Below are 24184 nucleotides of genomic sequence, written 5' to 3'. Positions count from 1 at the left end.
ATATGGGCGTGAAGAATGTTTGTGTACATCTCTTACTTTGTTATCATGTAAAATTTAATAAAAGTGAATCCTGTTGCTTCTGCTAGATTAAATAAAATTACAGCAAAGTAGTTAAGGCCATGAGTTCTGCTGCTGCCCTGCTTGGGTTCAAATCTCAGCTCCATCACTTATCAGTTGGGTGACCTGGAGCAAGTTGTTGAACCTTGGTGTACCTGTTGCCTCATTTGTAAGATAATAATAGGGCTGTTGTGAGGAACACATAAGCTGATATATGTTAAGTGCTTAGGACAGTGCCTAGAACATATAGGAACTTTGCAAGTGTTGGTAACTATTTCTTTGACTCCTAGTGGTAGACTCTTGCTTGGAAATAGAAAGAACCTTAAAGATCAATTACCTTGAGTTTAGGCATCTTCCTTTTGTTTAGCTGGTTAGTTTGTTCCCTAGTAATGCGTGTTGTGACGGGAGGGGGTCTGCTTGCCACCTCCAGCTGTAACTCAATGAGAGGTTCTACTTTCTGCTTTTGAAGTATAAGAAGGAGGTGCAGTTCTAGACCCTTGAACCCTGAAAACATGGGCTGAGTTAGTTAGAAAGGAGACCTTGGTACCAGAGTAATTCATTCTCTGACTTCTCAGTGTCTACTACTTGTGAGGAGAGTTAGCAAGATGGTGGCATTTGGATGAGAGCTATTTTGTTGAATTAATAGGATGGGCATTATGTGTAAGAGACATTAGATAAAATGTTAGTATACTGATTTCTGTTTAACAGATGTGGATATGCACAGATGTGGTATCTGTCTTCACAGCATTTGTGGTCTTGGGGAAGATACTCTTGAGCACCAGAGTCCTGGAGAAGCCAGAGTGAAGTCCCTCGGAGCCCACCCTCAACTGTGTGACTCTGAAGCACGCTTGGAGCCAGGTGTGTGGGACCCCAGTCCAGCCTCCTTGGCACCACTGGGTGGCCTTTAGCTGAGGAGCTTGGTGGACCAGACAAGTAGGTCTAGCTTGGCTGTTAATGGAACAAGGGTGCCATGCTTATTAGAAAGGCTACAGATTCAGTCAAATCAGTAGAAATGCTGAGTTGCTGAAGAAGTCCAGCTGAGGAGATACATTCATGGGTAGATGTCAGAAGGCCCAGTATAAGTGGCATCTAAAGGACAGGCCTACACTCAACCTCCAACCACTTGCAAACCCAGACATCCACCTGCAACCACACTCATACACAAACGCCTTCATGCACTACTGACACAGCTTCACCCTCATAGACTTTCCACATCCCTACACTCGAAAACACACACCCATTCCTCACACACAGCCACTCAGTCAAAAGAGTGGCCTCAGGGAGACCTCAGAGCTGAAATCCAGTGCTGGTTAATGCTGCTGCTTTTATTACACCAATGGTCTTAACATTGATTTGGAGGTGCACACAGAACTCGGCATACTGCTGTTACAGTGTCATGCTCACACCTCTACAGTCAGCTTCAGGGCTCGGGGTCACTGCAGTGCCCAGGCAAGACCTGCTTTCCGGAGAAGGGCCCCGGGGATGGCAGATTCTGGTGCTCTTGAATATCAGCAGACTCAAGTTGCTTCACCAGGACAGCAGTCTAGGAATCTTGTGTGTTAGGTGGGTGTGTTTTAACAGTTAAACAGGTGTGACAAGGGACCCAGGTGTGGGTAAGTTCCTAAAACTTAGAGCCAAGAGTACTTTCAGGTGAGTCTATACTCCTCAAACATGTAGCACTGACTGAAGATGGGGGGCATGCTTAGCACTGCATCTGAGCTAGGTTAAGCTACCAGGAGTCCTCAATTAAGGTGATCCTGGCTTCACAGGGAAGAATAAGACATGATGGCACTGTCACAATAAGGCCACTAAACTCACAGCTAACGAGGACCCCAGAAGGAAGCTTTCATGACTACGGGAAAGTGGCTTTTTCCTCTCTGACATCAGGTGCCTCTCTTCTTCCAGGCACCTGCCCTAAGACAGTCATGTGGTCCTTTCTGAGCTGCATGGTATCATTGAGCATGACGGAGCAGAGGAAGGGGCCACACACGTCACAGTCACACGACATCTACCAAGTGGCTGACTGCTGGCAAATGTCTCTGATGCCTTCCTTGTTGAGCGGGGTGCCCCCGTGTGTCTGAGGGCTAATCTGAAAAGAGGCTGGCAAAGGACTTCCTCAAGCTCCGGATGGTCTCTGCTTTGGCTTCATCCTCATTGGCTGAAGACCGGAAGAAGGAAGACTCAGAGAAGCTGAAGGCATTTGTCAGGGACTGCGACTTGCTTGAAGATAAAAACCAGAGAGAATGTGAGAGTGTGGTGCTCCCAGCAAGGCAGGGAGGGATGGTGACACAAGGATACACAACCAGAGCCCCCACTCCCACCCCAAGTAGGCCAGGGTGACAGGAGAGAGCCCACAGCTGAAAGGGGCAGTGCTTCTAAGACGGGGAGGGCCCTCACCTGCAGTGCTGCTAACACTGGAAGGGATGGGGGCACGTGGGAACCAGGGAGAAGGGTAAAGAGAGAGAAGGGAAGAGGGAGAACGGAAAAAGGAAGAAGGGCTGACTCAGAGGCTGTGTCTTTTATTTAATGTTAAGGGCCTGAAGGTTGAAGTTTAGAGGCCCAAACTTGGAAAGTACTAATCTAGGAACCTCATGCCTTTCCCCTCTGATGAGATGTAGCAAGTAGGGGCCGTGGATTCTTGACTCTTTCCATCAGCTATCAGATGGTGGCTCAGAAGACCTGGCTCAAAGTCTTGGCTCTGCCACTCACTGGCTCTTGACCTTAGACACATGCCTCTCTGGGACTCAGGTTCCCGTCTGTGAAATACAGGTATTTGGTAAGACGACAGCTAGGCCCTTTCAGCTCTTTCTATTCTGCTCTTCATTCTGGTTCCAAAAGAACCTTTTGGCTTGGCCCAAACTCTAATGCCCCAGCTTCCCTGTTGTTCAGATGGGCATAATCACCCTTGCAGCCTTCCCTAGAGAAGCCCTAACATAGGGTCTGTAGGGTTCAGGGCATCCAAGGGCAAAAGAGATACATAACAGGCCCATACGAGACTATATAGACAGTTTTCTAATTAAAAAACCCAGCTCACACACATTGTGGGGGCCTATTTTTCCCTTCAGAGTCTAGTGATGCAGCAAGAAAACTGTGAAGCCAAGAAGGTGGTGGGAGGCAGAGCCCAACACTCTACAGGAGGACAATCTCTCTGGTCTGCTCCAGTCGCCCATCTTGTCTTTTCCTTGGCTCCCGCTATGCCTCTTTCCTGTTGGTTTCTGGCTCCAGAATGCTTCTCTGGGTGTCTTGGAACTCCCAGTCCTTCCCTAAATGCTGGGTGCAACCCCGGAAACTCCCTTCTCCAGGACCATGGGCAGTTTATCTTCCGATACATGGGACTGTGAACAGATGTCCTGCCTTTCATGAGGGCTAGGGACAAGCCTGCACATGCTGGCCTTGGGGAGGGACAGGCAGAGGGCACCGGGTACACATCTCCAGCTTGTTGTCCCAGGCTGGCTCTGCTCAACACCTTCAGCCCAGAGGCAGTGACAAGCCAAAGACCTGCCCTCTGACCGGAGCAGGCCAGAGCTGGCGAGCAGGAGGGGATGGTGGCCCTCCCATCAGGTAGGACCAAAAACCCAGAGAAAACAGTCATCAGGAGCCCTGAGCCCTAACCCTGGATTTGCCACTAACTAGCAGGGTGGCTTCAAAAAAGAAAATTAATCGAATCTCTGAGCTAAGTGTCCTCATCTATGCCATGTCTAGACGATCTCTAAGTGGCTCACTGGAGCTCCAAAATCCTGCAGCCCCTTCCTCTCCCTCGCTGAAGGTTCATTTATTGCCCGTGTCCTGACTGAGAAGCACTGAGGGGTTGCTCCACCCCTAAGGTGCAGCTGCCTCTGCTGAATGTGGCAACAGATGCCTGTTTGGCATCTCTTCTGGCTCAGAGGGAAAGGGTGGGACTGACCACCATCCACACCCGGGTGCTGTCTTCCAGGGGTCCTCAGTTCTCTCCTCCGAAGCAGGTCAGTGTGGTGGGGCTTCTAGAGCTACTGCTGGGATGAGGGAGCCCAAGGGGACGGAGCTCTTCAGAGTCAACGTGGGCACCCCTCTGAGGCCCGCGCCGGAAGCTGACAGCCTTCAGACAGAGCTGAAGGTAAAAAGTTGAAATGGATTTAACTACTTCCCCCTTTTTCTTCTGGGCAGTCTTGCTGATTGCACACCCTCAACTGTGAGTCAGAGGCAGGAAAGAAGATTAAAAAAAATTTTTTTTAGCGAGGGGGGGAGAAAGAGAAGGAATGGAAAAAAGAGTGGGAGGCAGGGTAGAAACAAAAAACCGTTTTAAGTTGCTTTTCTTAAGGAAGCTGGTGCAAGAATCACTCTGCCTTAATGCCTCTCTCCAGGAAGAAAGGGGAGGGTTTGAGCTTCTAGACTTTCACTTCCCTCTTTCCTACCCTCTCCAAACAACCCCCACCATGACCACCCCCCCAAAAAAAACCCCACAAAAATGTCTGTAGGAGGAGGCCTGTGGAAGGTGCTTTCTAGCAGCTCAGCCCAGGCCTGTGCGGAGGGGCAGGAAGGGGGAGCTGCCGTGTCGTCTCTTACTTGAGCTGTGGGTGAGGCTGGGGCTTCTGTGGTAGAGCGGCCGGGGGTAGCTGGGCCTCTGCCAGGGAGTTGCTGCTGGAGGGTGCATCTCCGTGGGTGGTGGGGCCGCCCGGCCGAGGAGGAGCCGAGGAGGAGGAGGATGAGGAGGAGGAGGAGGAGAGAGGTGGCAGTGATGGTCCAGGGGGGAGCCGGCGTGGAGGCAGCACCTTGCCTGGGGGTTGCACTCCTTGGGGTTGCCCAGGGCCCCCTAGGTTCAGTACAAGAAAAACTTCATAATTTAACCATATCAAAGGGTTTCCTTATTAAAATCTATCTCTCAAAGGGTGTGGTTAGTTAATTACCAAAAAGATAAGCTCTATTACAGGAAGCCACCCGAGGTGCTGAAGGCCTCCAAAGGGAGTCTGACGTGTGGGAGCTCACACACTGCCACTACTTGTTCCTCCTCAGAGACACAGCACCTCAGTCCCAGCAGAAGTCAGGACAGAGAAGAAACCATGGAATGAACAGGCCTCAATCAAAGGTCCGCCAGACCAGAGGAAATGCCTCTTGCCCAGAGGTTCCTCAGGTACAGACCACCCCACTCCACTCCAGGGTCTACCAGGAAATCCCAATCCCACAGCAGATGTAGTACATTGTTGTCAGTTGCCGTTGAGTCAGCTCCCAACTTACAGCGACCCCATGCACAATGGGATTGGACCGCTGTGACCCACGGGGTTTTTACTGGCTGATTTTTGGAAGTAGATCGCCAGGCCTTTCTTCTAGCCCACCTTAGTCTGGAAGCTTCCCTGAAACCTGTTCAGCATCATAGCAACACACAAACCTCCACTGACAGATGGGTGCTGGCTGCACTTGAGGTATATTGGTGGGAATCAAACTCGGGTTTCCCACATGGAAGGCGAGAATTCTACCACTGCACCACCATTGCTCCCCATAGATGCAGTATAAAAAAACCCAATGCCGTGGAGTTGATTCCAACTCATAGAGACCCAATAGGACAGAGGAGAACTGCCCCATAGGGTTTCCAAGGCTGTAATCTTTACATAAGCAGACTGCCACATCTTTCTCCCATGGAGCCACTGGTGGGTATGGACCACCAACCTTTCGGTTAGCAGCCAAGCACTTAACCATTGTACCACCAGGGCTCCTTAGGGTGGTGGAAAGATCCCTGGATTGGGAATCAGAAAACCCAAGAAAGACTCTATCAGTGACTCACTGAGTGAGCCACCAAAACTCTCTGGGCCTCAGTTTTCCCAGTCAGAAAAATGATAAAAAATAAGCCCTAGTCTTAGATACCTTTCAAGACTATAGCAAGTTTCAAAGAGATAATGGACGAGCAAGTTCTTCAAAAAGCATCCTGTGCTTTGCAATCCTAAACTATCACTGACTTAGTATGGTTTTTATGAAGCTAGCCTTCATCTAGCTCCAAGTCTACATGTGTTTGATCGCCACACATCACACCACAATGAATCCTCTTTTCCCAGGGACTCTTTTGCCTCTTGGTGCCATCCTCAGGGGTTCAGCATGATGCACCTCTCAGGTGTGTGTGGTGATATTCTCCAGAAATGCAAGCCCCAGTCACCGGTGGGGATTTACTGCGCACCCTCTGGCAAAGAAGAGCTCCAAGAAAGGACCAGCACACCATTCTCCCAGCATGAGACAAAACACCATGTCGGAGCCTGAAGAGAAGCGAGGTCAGTTTCCCTCTGGGGGTTAGTAGCAGTAAGTGTGGCACCAGATTGCTCAGATTTTGCCCAGGGCGGGGGGGTTGGCTACACTCAGAAGTCAAAAGACATCCCCATCAGCACACTCTGACTAGTGGAAATGGTGTACAGTTGGCCTGGGAGATCCTATTTCTCAACCTCAGTTCCAGAGCCCACATCCAGAGGCCTGTTGGAAGGAGTGGGCTTATAGAAACTCAACAGCAACTAAAGTTGTGTTTAGCTTAGTTTTCTCAGAACGTTAGGACACTTGTGCCCTCAGGTGATCCAGACTTGTCTGTCTACACCACTGTGCAGCCATGATTGTCAGCCCGTTTCCCCACGCATAGCATTGGCTCCCCTTCAGCATCAATGACCAACTCATACCAAAGTTAGTTACACATAAACAAAAAAATAGAATTTTTGTGTTTAAGGAGTTCAAGTTCAAATCAAATAATTAGTGAAGATGACTCTTGGTAGATTAGCAGGTTATTTCACATTAATCAGTTTTTTGCAAAGTTGGGCATCCTTCATATTAGCATTTTCTTGTAAGGCAATGCAGGTTGACAGCTCAGCCTCTCGGACCAGAAACCTGAGTGCTTTCCCAATTGGACAGAGATACTTGAGTAGCCAGAAACTTTACAACTTAACACTGAAGACAGATATAACTTTTTCCTTTATTGCACATTAAGCTGTACAAGAGAGTCACAAAAGAGAGGTACTTCAATCACACTTCCAGCATTGGCTGAGGTTCTCCCAGCTGGATTGGTACAAAAAAAAAGGGACAACATTGGAAAAAGAAATGGGTACAAAACACCTGAACAGCAGCCCTATACTGTGACATGGGTGTCCCCCAGGGCACAGAGTTGTCCCTTGGCATGCTGCCTGAGGGCATGTGACAGTCAGGTCCTGCTGTCTGCTTGTGTTTGGCAGTGGGAGCCACAGCCAGTGTCTCCCCAACCTGAGAGGCCCTGGCTGACACCACTCTGCAGCCTGACTGAATTCAAATCGCGACTTTGTATGTGTGGCTCACAAATGTCACATGAAAAGCACCTGAATGTTCACACTGATCACATGCAGAGAAGCAACACCACCATCAGCTCACCATTGCCACTTGGACAAAAATAAAGTAACATTAAAAAAGTATTCCTCCATTCTAGGAAATGTTGCTTTATTTCTGTCTAACATTGCATCAGACTGGGAGATATTTAAGAATCTGATTCCTGTGTAACCCATCTGGAAGTGTATATATGCATATATGCATATATTTACAACAGGTCAACCTCCACTATCATCTAAGGGAGGGATTACAGACAAGAACGTTCACACTCAATGCATTTCCCTGCCTCAGAATTTGCCAGCAACCACAGGAGAAACCAGGGCACATGCTCCTCAACACATAAACCATGTTACTTACTACCAACACTAATTACTCTTCAGACCTGGTAACCCGGAACAGTGACGTGTCAATACAGGGGTGGGAGGGAATGTAAAAGTAGAACCAGAAGCATTTCTTCTAGAAGACAAACCACTGGCATTAACTCCCACGGACCAGTGTGCTTCAGGGAGGGCACCTGGTGCCAGGACATGCCGAGCAAGAGGAGGCCCTAAACAAACTGCCCCACCCATGCCCAGATGTTGCTTGCTGGAGGGAAGAGGACACGCTGGGAAGGGCTCTTCAAGGGCCATGGCTGTGAGGCCTCTGCCCCCAACACACACCAGCTAAGATCTAAGATAATTCTTCCCAGGGAAGATCCAGGTCTCACTCTCCAGAGGGCTTTAGGAATGGCTAAGAGCGAAAGCAGGAGTCCACCTAAGTGTTCTGTCGGCAGTGGACTCACTCAGATGAACTGGGACCTTTTGATCTGGTCTCATGTCAGGATGCCTCAGGAGAGGCCAAGAACAGAATGTCAGGTTCTTCCCAGACTTTCGGTAGCTCTCACCTCTATACACAGGTCAAGCTTCAGGGAATACAAAGTAGACTCAGTTCCACAGAAGCGCACGTATGGCCAATTCAGAAACAGCAACAAAGAAGAAACAATTTCGGGGGACTGAGATCAGTACACAGAAAATACTCACACATTCACTTTAATATTGCACATCAGCGGCCCCATTTTTTTTTTTTTTTTAAATCTTGCAGCTAATCAGATAATAAAAACAAAGCGGTACACTGGGATGTAGAATACAGAACACATTCCTGGAAACGGCTTGTTCTCTATATTTCATGTCATGACTGAAAACACAAGAGCTCTACAGGCACAGCCAGCCTATTCACATAAACTCAAACTGCACCACATTTTAGCAAATGGAGAAAAAGGTGGACGGATGCTTTCAAATTCAACGGATGGAGCTATGGAAATTAGACCTCAAAAATCTCTTAAACTTCTATCTATCTACCCTAGTCATGCAGAAAGGACGCAAAAAGCAGTTTGATGAAGATCCTAAGCACACTAGTGGAGGTATGCAGGGTGGAGTGGGGGGCTAATCTGAGCTTGGGGAGAGGAGGAGGGGAGTTGGGTTTTCTTGTGGTCTCATTTCTCCCCTGCCACCCCCCTACTCCTATTTCACCCCACATTATGTAAGACTTCAAAAATATGATCAAACCACCCAAAAGAGAGTCTCACTGGACTTGGGAGAGGCACAATTCTTTTGTATACTGTTGATAAACAGCCCTGAAATCACAAGTTATACAGAGAAACAAGTGAGCATTACAAGCACGAACAGGAACAGGTAAACAACCAGACAGAGGAACTGACACTGCATAGGAAAAACATAGTCCAGTCAGCATTGAAGGAGCGCAGAGACGGCACCGGTGGGAGGGCCTGTTGATCCCCTCCCCGCTTGCCTTTCCTTTTGTCTTTTTTGTTTGTTTGTTTTTGGCTTAAATTTTCTGCTTTGAAAAATTAACTACCAATTCCTTTAAGAAGCTTGGACTTGTTTTGGCCCTACTGCAATGCCATTACAGTCGAGAATATACTGTAAACAACCTTGGGGGGGTGGCCGCTGAGGTGGGGTCTTGCCGGAGTCCGGGTCCTTAAGAGTTCCACTCTGGAAGACAAAAATGCAAAATAGATAAAAACCCAACTCCAAGCAAATTCCAACAAGAAACTGTGGCTCTGTGGTGTGGTCCTAGGGGGACCCAGCAAGATTGGGCCCTTATGTTTCCACCATGTCAGAAAAGCCTCAAAGGGATCCTCTGCCTCTGGGGTGTTGCTGGGCAAGTGAAGGCAGTTCGGGGCTTGGAACTACTCTTTGTGTAGGGTCTGAGATCTCCTCAACCGTATTTAGACTTGCTCTTTCCATAAGCGTGAGTCTTCTAACACCATTTGGTTTCTTCTCTGGTGCCTGCCTGATGTCTACCTCCCACCATACTTACAGAATCGGCTTCCTGAAGGAAAGGGAAGCTCAACACCAAGCTCCAGAGATTGGGTTGGGCTATAGGTGGCTCCAGGGGCAGGAAAGGCAGTGGAGCTGGAGCAGGTGACTAGCCTAGACTTGGTTCACTGCTCAACTAGAGTTAACTCGGGATAGGTTCAGTCCTGGGGCTGACTCAGGGGTCAGATCCACTCTTTAGGCAGGGCTGGAACTCCCACAGGGAGGGTCTTGAGGGAGGAGACAGTAGTTTGTTTCCCAGAACCCTCCTTACCCAGAGGGTAGCAGTAGTATGCCAATGTTTGTAAAACTGCTCAAGACCAGGCTGTTCTTCCCTCTTAAACAGCATAATTACATTTTACCCAACAAGGTGGCCCCACTCCCACATTTCCTCTCCTCCCTCCTCCCAGCTGTGATTCTGATTATGCCCTAACAGGATCAAAGACTCAGGTGACTTCGGTGTGTCTAACATTTGTATGAAAGGCAGTGAGCACCTGAGCTTGAGTTCAGCACAGGGGAACTGCTCTATAAAACTTAAGGACTGCCAAGTATGCCTGCTGATAGTGATGTCAAAGAGGGGGCTTCTGAGGCGGTCTGCAAAGTGGGCTAAGCCTGGCTTCAGCATCCTCCCACTTCCTCTTTGGTACTCCTCGCCCCTTGTGACATGCCCCAGCACGCCCACCCTCCCGGCCCTGCTTCTCCTATTCCCCTGGGCCTCCTGCCTATCGGGCCTGTTTTCAGTGTTACCCTTTCCAGTGTCCTTCAATAACAGCATTGCCACAGTAGTAGGCAGGGGGCCTCTGAAATGTCCTTTGTGCCACCACATCAGAGATTGCCTTTTCTATCTATAACCCTAACCTCTCACAATCACACCAAGAACACCAGCACTTCTTTTATCCTTCCTCCAAGTACTCTCATGGAAGCCACGAGGCTTGGTCTGAGCCCGGCACTGAAACACTCATACCCAGTTAGCCAGCAGGAGACCGTGCTGTCATCCAGAACTGGCAGATCCTCCCTCCTGGCATCTTAGATCTACCATCTTCTCTTGACCAACCCTGGTGACCTATATTATTTCTTGTTTAGACTACTATAAGTGAAAAAAAAAAAAAAAAACACCAAACCCGTTGCTGTCGACTCCGACTCACAGCGACCCTTCAGCAGTTCCACTCTGTCTGATAGGGTCACTATGAGATAGACTACTATAATAGTCTCCAAATTCTTTAGTTTCTTCTCTCTACAATCCATCTTCTCCATGGCTGTCTATTACCCTCCTAAGCTCCTCCTCTAATTGCATCACTTTACTGCTTTAAGATAATTTATAGCTAACATTTACCAGGTGCTTATTATATATAATGGGCATGTTTATGCAGTATCTCTCTTAACCTGCCGATAGCTCTATGAAGTAGGTATTATTATTATCAGAAACCCCAATTTTTAGGTAAGGAAACTGAAGTCCAAGTAAGTCAAGCAATTTCCGAGGTCCTAAAGCAGAGCTAATGCAGCTGATATGTGAAGCCAGGCCAACTGGCATTGCCATTCTCTCCCCACTGCTTTCAGGGTGGCATCCAGATTCTTCAGGCTGGCATTGGAAACTTCTTCAGCATGGTCCTAATCGGCCTTTCCAGCCTTATCTAAACACACCTTCTTCCAGGCCTGAGCCCTCATTGTTTTATTCCCTAGTCTAGGCCACACCATTGTTTAGGCTGAGTACCCTCCAGAATGCCTTTTCTCCATTTCCACCAATCCAACCCAACACATCCTGGATGCCTAAGTCAAGATCCACTCTACGCAGGAAATCTTCCCTCTGACTACCCCTTTTGACTATGCTCTCCTCTCTGAAATCCCATAATAACACCTAAGTGCTATACTACCAAAGGAGGCACTTGCAGTGCGTCTTGTCATCCTGTAGACTGGAATGATGCCAGATCCTGAGGGCAAGGCCTGGGTCTTCATCTTCTCATGAATGCCCAACAAATGCAGTGCCCATTTTTTTTCCAAGAAAAATTGGGATACATGGCCTATGCTGGAACTATTTATTTAAAAGGTAAAATTAATTAATAAATCCATTAAATGTGAGGTGGACTAGATGAACACTAAGGTTTCTTCCAACCTGAAGCATCTATGATTCCAGGAAAAACTCTGAAAATCCCCTAAGTTAAGCTCTAATGGTACAACTCTGACACTGGGATGAGCTGACAGGGATGCATGTACCACGAAGGCTGGCCCTGGCTCTCTTTAGCCACAGAAATATACAAACAAGACTCTCAAGCATGACCTGAGCTCAAGGTTCCCCTCCAAATGCTTCAGGAGAAGAGCTCCCAGGGGCAGTCCTTCACTGGAGCCTGGGAATGTGCCTTGGCTACCCTAGTCTGGTGCCCAGGGAGCTTCTCCTGTCCCTGGCTCCACCAAGGTTGCAGACGAAAGACTTCCCAGGGACTACGGTGGGGGGGAGGAGAGTCCCCAAGGACTTTCCCTTGCCAGGCTGAGACACTCGGGCTCCACCCACAAGCCTTCTGTCTGCTAGGGGCTGAGGACCTATTCCCTGTGGGGTTTGGCTACCACGGAATCTGTCTCCAGTCACCAAGAGCCGCCCGGGATGCTGAATTCCACAGAAGTCTGGCCACTCTGGCGTCACTGCCAAAGTCTGGCCTGAAGCCAGCCTGCAGCAGGGACTCGTGGCCAGACTGAGCTGCAGAGTTTCCCTCTGAACATCGGGCTGACTCAAAAAGGTGAGGCTGTGAAGTCCAGTGCTTGTGCTCATTTGCACACAAAAAAAGAAAGGGGGAATAAATGGCATTATAGCAGCATAAGGAAAAAAAAAAATCCTGGGCTTCTAGGACATCAACAAGCTCAGAGGGTGTCAGCTTCCAATGCTGCTGCCAAAAGTTTGATACAGCTGGAAGTGCACCAGGACCAGTCTATTGTCTCAACAAGGGGAGGTCATAGGTCTGTTACTCTTTTGGCTGATCAAGCCCCACGAGAAAGCACTGCGACCAGTCTGGGCACCTTTTTTAAGAGGGACACTGGAAGAATAAAACAGGTACATGAAGTAGAGAAGATGCTGAGAAGTCTGGAAATGACATCTTTCCTCATGTGATTTCGGGCAAGTTACTTAATCTCTGAGTCTCAGTTTCCCAGATGGGGAGACTGTAAGGGTTAAATGCGGTAACCATGGAAGCACCTAGTATTTAGTAGAAGGATAAAATTAGTCAAATGTAAATGTGAATAACGTCAAGGGCTGGCTTGGGTAGTACTGAGCTTCCTATCATTAGAGGTATTTAAGCAAAGCCTGGACATACTCTGGTCAGAGATGCTGGAGAGAGGGCTCAAGTAGTTGGGGATAGATGGCTTCTACACACTTTTCTGGCTCTGGGCTTCCATTAATTCTTTAATGCACTTTTCAGTTCTTTAGGTGTCTGAGATATAAGACAATCTCTTCCTACCCTCAGAGTCCTGGGTCCAGCAAGACCCAGGGCTGTGGAGTCTTTCTGGGGTAAGCGGCCATGGTCAGTCTGCCAGTGCAGACTGTCCTGCAGGCACAGGCTTTGAGGGGCTTGGCAAGGAGAGAGTGTGCTGCTGCCCTCCATCGAAGCTAACTGAGCTGGGTATCCTGCTATGCCAAATCCTCTGGGCTTTACTGATGAGAGAAGCCAGAGAGGTGGAAGAGAGTTAGTTGTTCTGGTGAAGCTCAGAGACTCCTCCCAGGATGGCAGTTCAAGCCCTTGGTTGTCAGGAGGAGAAGAGCAAGGGTTTCCCTTATACAAGGTCACAATGCCCAGCTCTCTCCATTCTTTCTTTGTAGTCTGGTGGAAGCACCAGAAGGGCACAGCATATGGTATTGTGGAGAGCCCCCTGAACTAGGGACCAGAAGATTCAGCTTTCCTGCTTACCAGCTGTGTGACCTTGGACAAGTCACTTGTGTTCTCTTTGTTGATATGTGAAACAGAAATGGAAATACCAGGCCAAACCATCTCACATAAGGGTTGTGAGGCTCAAAATTATGGATGTACTTTGTAAACTGTAAAATGCTAGGCGAATGTAAATGATCGTCATTATTACTTAAATAATAACAAATATCACTCCAAAGGAATGAAGCTCTAATGGTAGAATCTTGTGTATCCTTCGAGAAGATATTTTTGGGTGGTTTCCTGTCACCTGGCACATAGTAGTTCAGTGTTTGTCGGGTTAAACTGAAATCAGACTACTTAGATGGCTCAAGGGTGGGCTGTCTCATGCCCTCTAGATAATACAGACTTGGTTCCAGCAAGGTCCCTGCAGATGCAAGAAAGTCAGTCAGAAACAGTAAATATTAGCTTTTGAGGTGACTGGAAAGGAAATCACTGGCTTGGGAGAGAAACCAAGCCCACGGGTGTGGGTTTGTGGGTTTCTGTCAAAGGCACCTTTAATTCCCATTCTGCCGTTTTCAGCAGATAAGCTAGGAGAGAGAAGTACCCGTCTGAGGTCCCAGCAGGATGGGAAGCTGAGGAAGGAAAGACATCGAGTGACTCAATTCTTGAGGGTTGTTGGCCTGAGTCCAGCTGCCCCCACTCCCACTGAGGAGGAAGGGCCTGTGCTTGTTCAGCATTTCTGAGACAGGAAATCGGGAAAGGGTCCCAGGGTCTGGCCCCAGGAAAGAGGCCAGGCCAAGCAACTTGCCGGACGTGCCATGGAACTATTCTGATCAGCTCCCCGAGGCCCCACTGCCCCGGTCTAAGACCCCAGGGAGAATGAGGCAGTGGGAAGGAATGTGGTCTGGTGGCTGTAGGTTCAGCCAGCGCAAAGGGGACATCATGCTTTCCAGCACCTTGGGATCCTTCTGGGCTCACCTCTGCAGTCATCTGTGTCCCTTCCTTCCTCGGAGAGGTCATAAAAGGTGCCCAAGGATGAGCTTCTCTTTCCTCCTCTGCTCTGAGAACAGAGCTCATCTCCTGGACTGGGGCCCTCCCATAACCTAAGGACATAAGATATGTCCCATGGGGGCAGTCCATGGCTCCTATGGGGGCACTGAGGGCCAGGTCATCCGAGGTCAGAATGTCAGTTTCAAGTGATTAAAGATGTCCTTTAAAAGTTAAGACAGCCCCAAAATAGTCAGTTTCCCTTAATAGTCTGTTGAGGGATCTAGTCACCAGTGACTTTATCTGAACCTGCCTCGCATCTCCTCACATTCTCAGCTCATACTCACTGGGGAACAAATTCCCTAATGTCAGCCCACTGTGGGAAGCAGGAAGGCCTTTCATTTGTCCTAAATTTACCTCTTTGAAGCTCAAGTGAGGCCCTCTTATTCCCATGTCTGGGATTTGAGGAACAATTGTGTCCCCCTCTCTAAATGCATGGCTCTTCTTTAGGCTCCAAAGAAACCCCCTTCTTAGCCTTGGCCCCTCTCATCAAACAAACCTCACTTCTACGAGCCTTTGGAGCCATAAGGACCTGGATGGAAATATTTTGAGTACCTCCTTAGACCAAACAGCCATTAAAAATGATTGACACAATTTTCCCTTAGGGGCCAGAGGTATCAGCCTCAGTCTTGCAGCTCTGAACTCTCATCACTGCCTTTCCCGGGTTCTGTGGTCAGCACATGTCCTTGGTCACAGCAACTCAGAGATAAAAGATTTTTAAATGTATCGGCTCCAATAATGCCCACTCTCAGCCAACCCTTTTCCATGTCTAGGAGGAGGGTTTCAGCTACCCTGCTTGATCAGCATTGCTGCGGGAGGCAAACACTACTTGCCAAAGCAGCCATTTGCCCTCTCAGTACTAGACAGCATATTCCTTATGCTGGGTCCAAACTTGTCATCCAGAAGGTTTGCCTTTTAGTATCAGGTCTATCCCATGGCAGTGATCAGAGAGCTAAAGATATAGTCATGTGCTCTTTGAGACCACTGCTAATCAACTGCAGTTCCTTTAACTTGTACTCATAGACTAGATTTGCTTCCCAGTTTTTCTCCTCTGAGCACATAGCAGTTAGTTTGTTCTTGCCACACTCTGACCTCAGACTGCAAACAGTGTTCCAGGTGTGCTCTGATCAGCTCAGGGCAGAGGAAGAGGCACGTCTTCACCCTGGACACCAAATGTGTATTAATGTTTCCGAAGGCTGAGTCTTACAATCACTCCCCATGGGCTTAACCCACAAGCCAAATAGCATGCCCACTCTGTGTACTGAACAGAGACCAGTCTCCCCATCAGCCAATCCATGTCTGAGATTTCTATGTCAGCAATTCAGTCCTTTGGTTCTGGAAGACTTTACAAGAAAATAAAAGGAATGTGAGCAGTTTAACGGGAAATGCACGAAGATTAGCCACATGAAGGAGAGCATGACCTGGAAGCTTTGTCCACCTGCCCCCTCCCTGGTTCCTGGGACTCTCAGCAGCAGCACACGCCTCTCCAAAGCCCCAAGATGAAAAGCCTAGTTCAGATCCTAGAAGACAGACCCCAAGGGTCAGTGCATGTGCTGGGGGAGGGCAGAGCAGGGAGTACAGGACAGAGCTTCTGTGGGTATTTAGCCTGCAGGCTTTGGCCATCACTGGCCACCAGGTGTCACTGCCACCTTGAGAACAATCTCCCTAAAGAACTTCAGAGACCCTGGTATAGAGGGTCATTGCCTCGGCCAACTCTCAGGGCCTCCCAAAGCTGGCAGTCCAGCCAGGCTGAGGCTAAGCTGTAATCAGCCAGATTAGACTGTGCCACTTGTCTCTTGTTTTCATGAGTCAAGGCCTCTTACACCCCTGAATCTATTCCTCTGAACGACAGCAGCCAGACTGGGCCCACTCCCATGCCTGTGCTCTTTGTGTGCTATAGTTAATCCATCCCAGCTAGGGGGTAGCTGGTAACAAGGTAAGGTATGTCCTCTCCTCTGCTTCACTCCCCCCTCCCTTCCCCACTCGACTAGTGTTCTTTAGGTGTTCTTCTAGAATCAAAGAATAAAAGCTTTCACGGTAGAGTTGCAAGCAAAGATAAATACAGAGAAAGGTAGACAGCTGGCTAGTGATGTCTGCCCTAGTCTTAGCCCAGAAATCTGGGCAAGAAGCAGTTCCTAGGGCTTGTGACTCAGGCCAGAAGCTGAGCTGCCAGAGCTACAGAAGAATGAGGCCAGTAAGAGGAGCCTGACTATGAGGAACTGCACATGAATTAGCACCTAAGGGCCCAGATTGCTATGCAAAGAGCTGGTTAGGCCCGCAAAATCCTAGCTGGGATCCAGGTAATGTCCCCTGGTTTATATCACTTGCATGTTCCCAAAATCCTTCATAGGATCCCGACATCAACTCCAATAGGCTGGCAGGGCTTTTAGTTAAAGATGCTTATTCCAACTGGGAACTCATTTGGCAAATATGTATTGCAATGGCATATCAAGGCGAGGGGGTGGTGGCAGTGGTTCGCCTGGGTGGAAAGAGTATTTTATCATTGTCATTTGTACAGAATTGTTATAACTAGGTGATGATAAAAAGTAGACAGACTTTTAGTTAGTTTTGATTGTTGTTAAAATTCTCTACAGATAATTGACTATACTTGGGCAGACCACTCCCATCTATCCCCCTTGGTGTACCCATGATGTACTCAATGGCTACTAGGTGCTAGGTACCCTGCTGGGCCCTAGAGATACAGCAGTGAACAAGTCCCTACTCTCAAGGAGCTTACATTCTAGTGGAGGAGACAAAGAAATAAAAGACAAGAATAATCTTAGCTGATAGTAAGTGCCATGCAAAAAATTAAAGAAGGGAGAGGTGGTAGCCAGTGACTAAGTGGCAACTTTGGACTGGGTGGTTGAGGAAATGCTAGTTATACTGTTGTGAAGGAGCCAGAGCATTTCAGAGAGCACACAGCTAAGACAAAGGTCCTTACCAGTGTGGCTAGGGCAGACTGGGCAAGAGTTAGAGTGGTATGAGGACAAAGAGGCAGCTAGGGACCTACACAAATTACTTTTGGAAAACTGAGGAGAAGAAAAGTTTTAAGGGAAAAATAATCCAGAGTTCTGCTTTGGCCATGTTATATTTAAGAAAAGAGTTAAAAATGTGAATCTGGAGTTCAAAGGAGTAGTCAGGACAGGAGATCGATATGGACTGGCTGAGATCACCAGGGAATGTACACAGAACAAGTTCTGGGACATTGACATTTAGAGGTTTACAGAAATGGAGGAGCCAGCAAAGGAGGCGGAGAAGAAGACCTAGAGCCTAGCATTCATTTTAAACTAACGATAAACACGCGTTCCGGGCTAGGCCTGCGCTAGTCAGTGGGACACACTGATGAATAAGGCACAGCCCCTGCCTACAAGGCATTAGAGAAACATTTGCTAGATTAATTTAATCGTGTGATCTTAGCACTGAAGGACTCTAGAGATCACCTAATTCAACTCCATTTTATAGGTGAGGAAACAGAGGTCTAGAGATAGGAAGTGACTTGCCCAAGGTCACACAACCTTAAGGCAGAGTGGGGACTAGCACTTGAGTGTCCTGACTTCTAGTGGCGTGCTTTCCACAACATCCTGCTGTAGCTTTGAATGAGAGGCTGAGCAAAGAGAGTGGGATTTCTGCAGGAGCCCCATCTTTAGGGAAGCTCACTCCTCACCATGCTTCCTGGTTTGACTCCGATACATTATAGATTTCCCTTTAAAATGTTTAAACTGCAATATTTAATGTTTATAAAAATCAGGGGCTTGTTCCAAGAAGTGCTTTCTGTGGGATGGAAAATACTTTTGTGTGCTGTCTCTCTGTTACTGAACTTCTATGTGTCAGAAATTATTTTTATATAATCTAAATTTTATTGCTAGAAGGGATCTTGGTGATTTTTTTGTTCATCCCCTCATTTTACACATGAAGGTGCTGAGGCACAGAAATGGGGAGAAATTGCTCAAGGTCACCTGGTGAGCCAGTGACAAGGCCCTGGCTAAGCCCAGGTCTCCCAGTTTTCAGCACAGCCTTCCTTCTAGTTCAGAATGACTTCCCTTGCAGAAAGCTGAGAGAGTGCTGTACACACTTACAGAAGTACTTCAGGGCCCCTCACAGAATCCTGGAGCAGCCCATTGCTGTTTATCTTGTCTGGGCAGACTCAGGCTCTCTTACTCAGTCATAAATTCTTTAAGAGGCTACCGGATGTCCTCGGTATTTCTCAGGGTTAAAGGGAAGAAGGAGATCACTCATCACTCTTTCTCTAGAGAGGGACAAGCAAAAATTCACCAAATCCCGTCATCGAGAGAGACAGTGTGGACTAAAAGGCAGGACTAGGATACGAGTATCTTGGCTCCATCAAATTTACAAAATCATAAAATCTAACCACAGGCCTAATTATGTTTTTAACCATGAAAATCTTTTCATCACCTCTAGTTAAGTAAAATATGTAAATAATGGGCTTGTATCTCTGAGAAGCAATTAAGCTTTGTTCTCCCAATTACCTGGCTATAATTCTCTAGTGACTAACATTCCTGAAGTTCAGGGCACAGATTCTTGCACTTGGCTAGGGGTCGGACACAACGTGAGCCACCTACAGAAGATGTGAACCACAGAAGAAAAGATTCTTTGATGGTTACAAGGGTGGGAAGGGAGGGAGAGGGGTATTCACTAACTGCATAGTAGACAAGAATTATCTTAGGTGAAGGGAAGGACAACACACAGTCCAGGGGAAGTCAGCACAACTGGACTAAACCAAAAGCTAAGAAGTTTCCTGAATACAACCAAACACTTCGAGGGACAGAGTAGCAGGGGCAAGGGTCTGGGGACTGTGGTTTCAGGGGACATCTAGGTCAATTGGCATAACGAAGTTTATTAAGAAAATGTTCTGCATCCCACTTTGGTGAGTGGCGTCTGGGGTCTTAAAAGCTAGCAAGCGGCCATCTAAGATGCATCAATTGGTCCCAACCAACCTGGAGTAAAGGAGAATGAAGAACACCAAAGACACAAGGAAAATATTAGCCCAAGAGACAGAAAGGGCCACATAATCCAGAGACTTCATCAGCCTGAGACCAGAAGAACTAGATGGTGCCCAGCTACCACCAATGACCGCCCTGACAGGGAACACAACGGAGTCCCTGAAGGAGCAGGAGAAAAGCAGGGTGCAGAACTCAAATTCTAGTAAAAAAATCTAGACTTAATGGTTTGACCGAGACTGGAGGGACCCCAGCAGACATAGCCCCTGAACTCTCTGTTGGCCCAAAACTAAAACCATTCCCGAGGCCAACTCTTCAGACAGAGATTAGACTGGACTATGGGACATAAAGTGATACTCGTGAGGAGTGTGCTTCTTAGTGCAAGTAGATACATGAAACTAAATAGGCAGCTTCTGTGCGGAGATGAGATGAGAAGGCAGAGAGGGTCAGGAGCTGGTTGAATGGACATGGGAAATCCGGAAAGAAGGAGTGTGCTGTCACAGTTTAGGGAGAGCAACTAGGGTCACACAGCAATGTGTGTAAGAATTTTTGTATGAGAAACTGACCTGGAATTGTAAACTTTCACTTAAAGCACAATAAAAAAAAAAAAAAAGAAGATGTGAACCACCCACAAGAGCTAATGTACGATGATACCCTGCTGCATGAGGCTACTCCCAACCTGGATACCCAGACAGTCAGAGTCAACTTCTGTTAGTCCAGAAGTTCCCATTTATCCAGCATCAGTGAGGATGAAAGTATTCCACTCAAAGAAATTTTTAGAGCTCAAAAGGTATTTAGATATCATCTTATATCAGAGATGGGGAAAGCTAAGGCTCAGAGAGGGAAATGACTTGCTAATTGTCATATTGCTTTATTTTAGTTGTTTTTGATGGAAATATTTCATATATTTCCAGCCTTCTTAAACAGAATATGGAGTACTGACTATAATTTAACTCTTTCTTGATGATTCAGGCCCATTATTATAAACATCAACTACACTTCTATGCTATGATTCTGTGAAAATCAAATGATAAGAAGAGAAACTAAGTAATTTGCTGTACTAAAGAATCCAGACTGATTTAATAATACAGACTACCCCACCAGTGTAAGGCCGTTAGCCTTCTGTCTTACTGAAAAACTTCTAGAAGCCAATTACCTTTGCTTCTGACTGCAGTAAAACTCTCAGTAAGGCACTGATCTTCAGAAAAGGGAGGGGTGATTTCAAAGCCTAAGACTGTAAGGAACCCAAGCCCAAAGGCTGCTTACTTACATAATAACAGCCAAACACCAGTTGCCATGGAGTTGATTCCAACTCATGGCGACCCCATGTTTGTCAGAGTAGAACTGTGCTCCATAGGGTTTTCAATGGCTGGTTTTTCAAAAGCAGATTGCCAGGGCTTCCTTCCAAGGTACCCCTGGGTGTACTGGAACCTCCAACCTTTTGGTTAGCAATCAAATGCGTTAACTGTTTGCACCAAGTGATAACAGCTAACCTTTATTCAGCACTTAATATGTACTATGTCATATTTTAGGTATCTTATCTTATTTAATTCTCTTAACTACCATATGAGACAGGGATTGTTATTATCTCTCATGAGCCACAGAAAAGGACCTTGTCCAAGGTCACAAAGCTAGTAAATGGAGGGACCAGCATTCAAACTAGAGAAGTTTTCGTTTCAAAGCCCACACTCTGGATCACTATTCTATTCTACCTCACTAACAGTTTGAAGCAGGATTTTGAAGGAAAGATTTCTGAGAGAATTCTCATTTACAACTTGATAAAACTTGAGCCCAAGAAAGGGTAGTAATTCCCCCACACACAAAGTTACACATCTGTTTAGGGGCAGAACTAGACTAGGACTCAGTCCTTTCATTCATTGTCCGAAGTTCTTACCATTTCATTATACAAAAGTTTAGTGGACAGAAGAGTTGGGATATTTTTTAAAAGTAAGGTACCTTCTAGGTGGGACTAAAGCCCCCCCTGGCCCAGGGTCCCTGACTCTCTTCAGCCCATTCAAGGGCTCAGGGGCTGGTGTTCTACAGAAGCTTCAGCGTGGGTTTTCCACTTGACCTGCAGCTGGTACACTGTCATGTGAATGGGATCGGCCATGGGTCATGCACCACAGTCCACTGAAGAAGGCCACCTCCTCTCCCTCAGAATGAGGGACTTGACTTTCCCCTCTTCTAGACCAGCAGATTGCCCAGAAAGACTCTTCTCTCTCTGTAAATTTGGCAGACCCGTCACAGCACAGACATGAACAGCTGGTGAGAGGTCCTACCCAGGCCCTCTTCAGCAACATCCCAATTTAAAAGATTGGGCATCCTGGCTCCCAGGGGAAACTGGCTCTGGTTCCCTGGAGACTTCAAGTTCAGAGGGAAGAGACCTAAGTCTCAGTCCATCCCTGGACACTTCTATGGCTAGTACTGCAGATTGCTAATGAGAAGGTCTCTAAATGGGGTGATGGAAGATAAGCAGGCCCCCGAAGGGGAGGGAAAGTAAAGAAAGGGAGAAGAAGACTACTTAGATCCTGTCCAGGCCTGAGGATATCTGACCTGTACTCCATCGTAGACCCAAAGCCTACAGCAAGGAGGGGAGGGTTGGAATGGTTCTTGGCTCTCCTGTGTCTCTTCCCAGCTGCTTACCTGTGGCTGCTGGGTGGTTAAGGGTCTCTGAGAAGACAGGGCAAGTGTCCTGGACAGCAGCTGGTTCATCTTGCTGATGACTAGTTCTGTGATGAGTTGTCTGTCTTCCACCTGGTGTTCCCCAATCAGCGGCATACTGCAGTCCATGACCTGGTGGAAGGTGTGGCCAGGTGAGGTAAAGGAAAAACGCACGGTACAGTCTTTCAGAACGGGTAGGAGTTAAGCTGGCAGAGATACACTGGAGGTGAAGCTGGTGTTCTTGTCTTCAGCTTGAAGCATTTCCTGTGCTGGAGTAGGACTTTTCTCCCCTCCTCCTGCAAATCTGTGCCTTGGGCCCGTCCCCAAAATTTCAGCCACACCAGCACTCAGTGAGACTGAAAGACTGATGGCTGCATGTAGCAGGGAAAGGTAAGAGCAAGGAGAGAGTGCAGCCCTAGGGCTAAGGGGTTTGCAGGAAGAGAGAAAGATCTGGTCAGTGCATTGCCGTATGTCCCTGGGTCAGAGCAGGCAGTTTTCATCTCTTTGTGACTTTTCACCTACACAATCTGTCTCCAAACATGCTCTGCTCATTAAATGACTAGATTCCTGCCTTTGCTCCAGATCTGGCATGCTGCCTTCCCTCTTTCACCACCAATCCTGATTCTTCCTATCCTTCAAGGCCCAGATCAATGTTTTCCTCCTTTAGGAAGTTTCTGCCTTATTCAGATCATAGACTTTATAGTCCATCTCTCTCACTTATGAATGAGAAAACTAAGGCCACCCACAGAGGGGAGGTGACCACCCAGAAGGTTAGATCCCAAACAAGCCCGCTTTGGGATCCTGACACCAGTACTGTAGGAATACAACCAAGTCCTGGGAGGGAGGCTTTCCTGCTCTCAGGAAGATTGGCAGGAATGTGTGTGAAAGATTCATACTGCTACTGCCTTTCCCTTTAATACAGGAAAAGGAAGTCAGCAAAGTTGTGTTAGAGAACTAAGCTAAGCAATGTGTCTCCAAGGCTTAGTAAGATGCTAAGAAGAATTTCTTGCATCCAGGAGACCAGGTTGAGATATTTATTCACTAGAATAGCTCATTCATTCATTCATTCAACACAGGCTCATGGCCTTAAGCTTCAGTTTTCTCACCTGAAAAATGAGTAGGTTGGACCCAGTGATTCCCAAGGCCAACTTTCTGAGAATGAAAATGGTAAAAATACTATGACCTTTCCCAGAGGAATGGCATTAAGCTAGGGTCCCAGGAACCCAGATCTGGCATCTCCTACAACATGGTGTTGGTCAGCCTAGCCAGTTGGTAGCAATGACTCCCCACTTGTAGAAGTCTATTGCTATGCACAGCCACTGATCTACCAGCTGAGAATCTTCCTGTGGCCCAGAAGACTCTAACCAAAATGCAGTCTGGGTTGCCTACATAGTTCTCAAGCCAAGAGCTCGGCCTCCAGCCTCGGGAGTTGTCTCTCACTGAGATGCTCCTTGGGCCAGACTTACCTCAAAAATGTAGTCTTTCCCATCTTTGCCATGTACAGCTTTGACAGCACAGATGTCCAGGCCACCAAACATCTCAGAGCAAGTGTCCACCCATAGCTTGTACCTGGAGGGGATGGGAAACTGTCCTGAGCCTGGAGCATTAGCTCCCATCAAGTCTGCCTGCTGGTCAAGCTCTTCTTGCTGCCTCTACTTCTCCCATTCCCTCTCCCTTTCCCATCCCTCCTTCCCCTCATGAAGCTCATTCCCTTAGCTACAGTGCCCTCCCCTCTGCTCTCCAGAGCCAACTCATCTTTCCAGGCCCACAGCAGGTCTCACCTCCTCTAGGAGGCCTTCTTGGCTACTCCAACCCACACTAACTAGTCTTCCCTTGGAGCTTGTATGGTTTTTATCTCCATAATTTAGCACATGACCCAGTCCTGTCTGATCTTGTTAACTGGCTGCTTGGGCTTGTCCTGTTAGATCAGAGGCTCCCTTTGGGCAGGGCTTACTTCTTAAATCTCCTCATGTATGAAAGCTTCCCTCTCACTGGACCAGGA

The 24184-nt window shown here is 47.6% G+C and overlaps 1 protein-coding gene across 1 annotated transcript in view; it reads right to left on the bottom strand.

The window, feature by feature from the left end:
• Nucleotides 1-1574: 1574 nt before the first annotated feature.
• Nucleotides 1575-24184, bottom strand: part of SYN2 (synapsin II) — a 162780-nt gene continuing 140170 nt past the window's right edge. The window contains exons 9-13 of the mRNA XM_023739727.1: nucleotides 23649-23751; nucleotides 22165-22314; nucleotides 9284-9344; nucleotides 4600-4846; nucleotides 1575-2277 (exon numbers count right to left, since the gene is read on the bottom strand). Of these exons, the coding sequence (XP_023595495.1) occupies nucleotides 2142-2277; nucleotides 4600-4846; nucleotides 9284-9344; nucleotides 22165-22314; nucleotides 23649-23751 (697 nt within the window). The 3' untranslated portion in view covers nucleotides 1575-2141. The remainder of the gene's footprint in view (nucleotides 2278-4599; nucleotides 4847-9283; nucleotides 9345-22164; nucleotides 22315-23648; nucleotides 23752-24184) is intronic.

This window comes from Trichechus manatus, unplaced genomic scaffold (assembly GCF_000243295.1).
Source record: "Trichechus manatus latirostris isolate Lorelei unplaced genomic scaffold, TriManLat1.0 scaffold00001, whole genome shotgun sequence".
Taxonomy (NCBI): Eukaryota; Metazoa; Chordata; class Mammalia; order Sirenia; family Trichechidae; genus Trichechus; species Trichechus manatus.
Note: the sequence above shows the minus strand (reverse complement) of the source record. Positions and strands in the feature narration are given on the sequence as shown.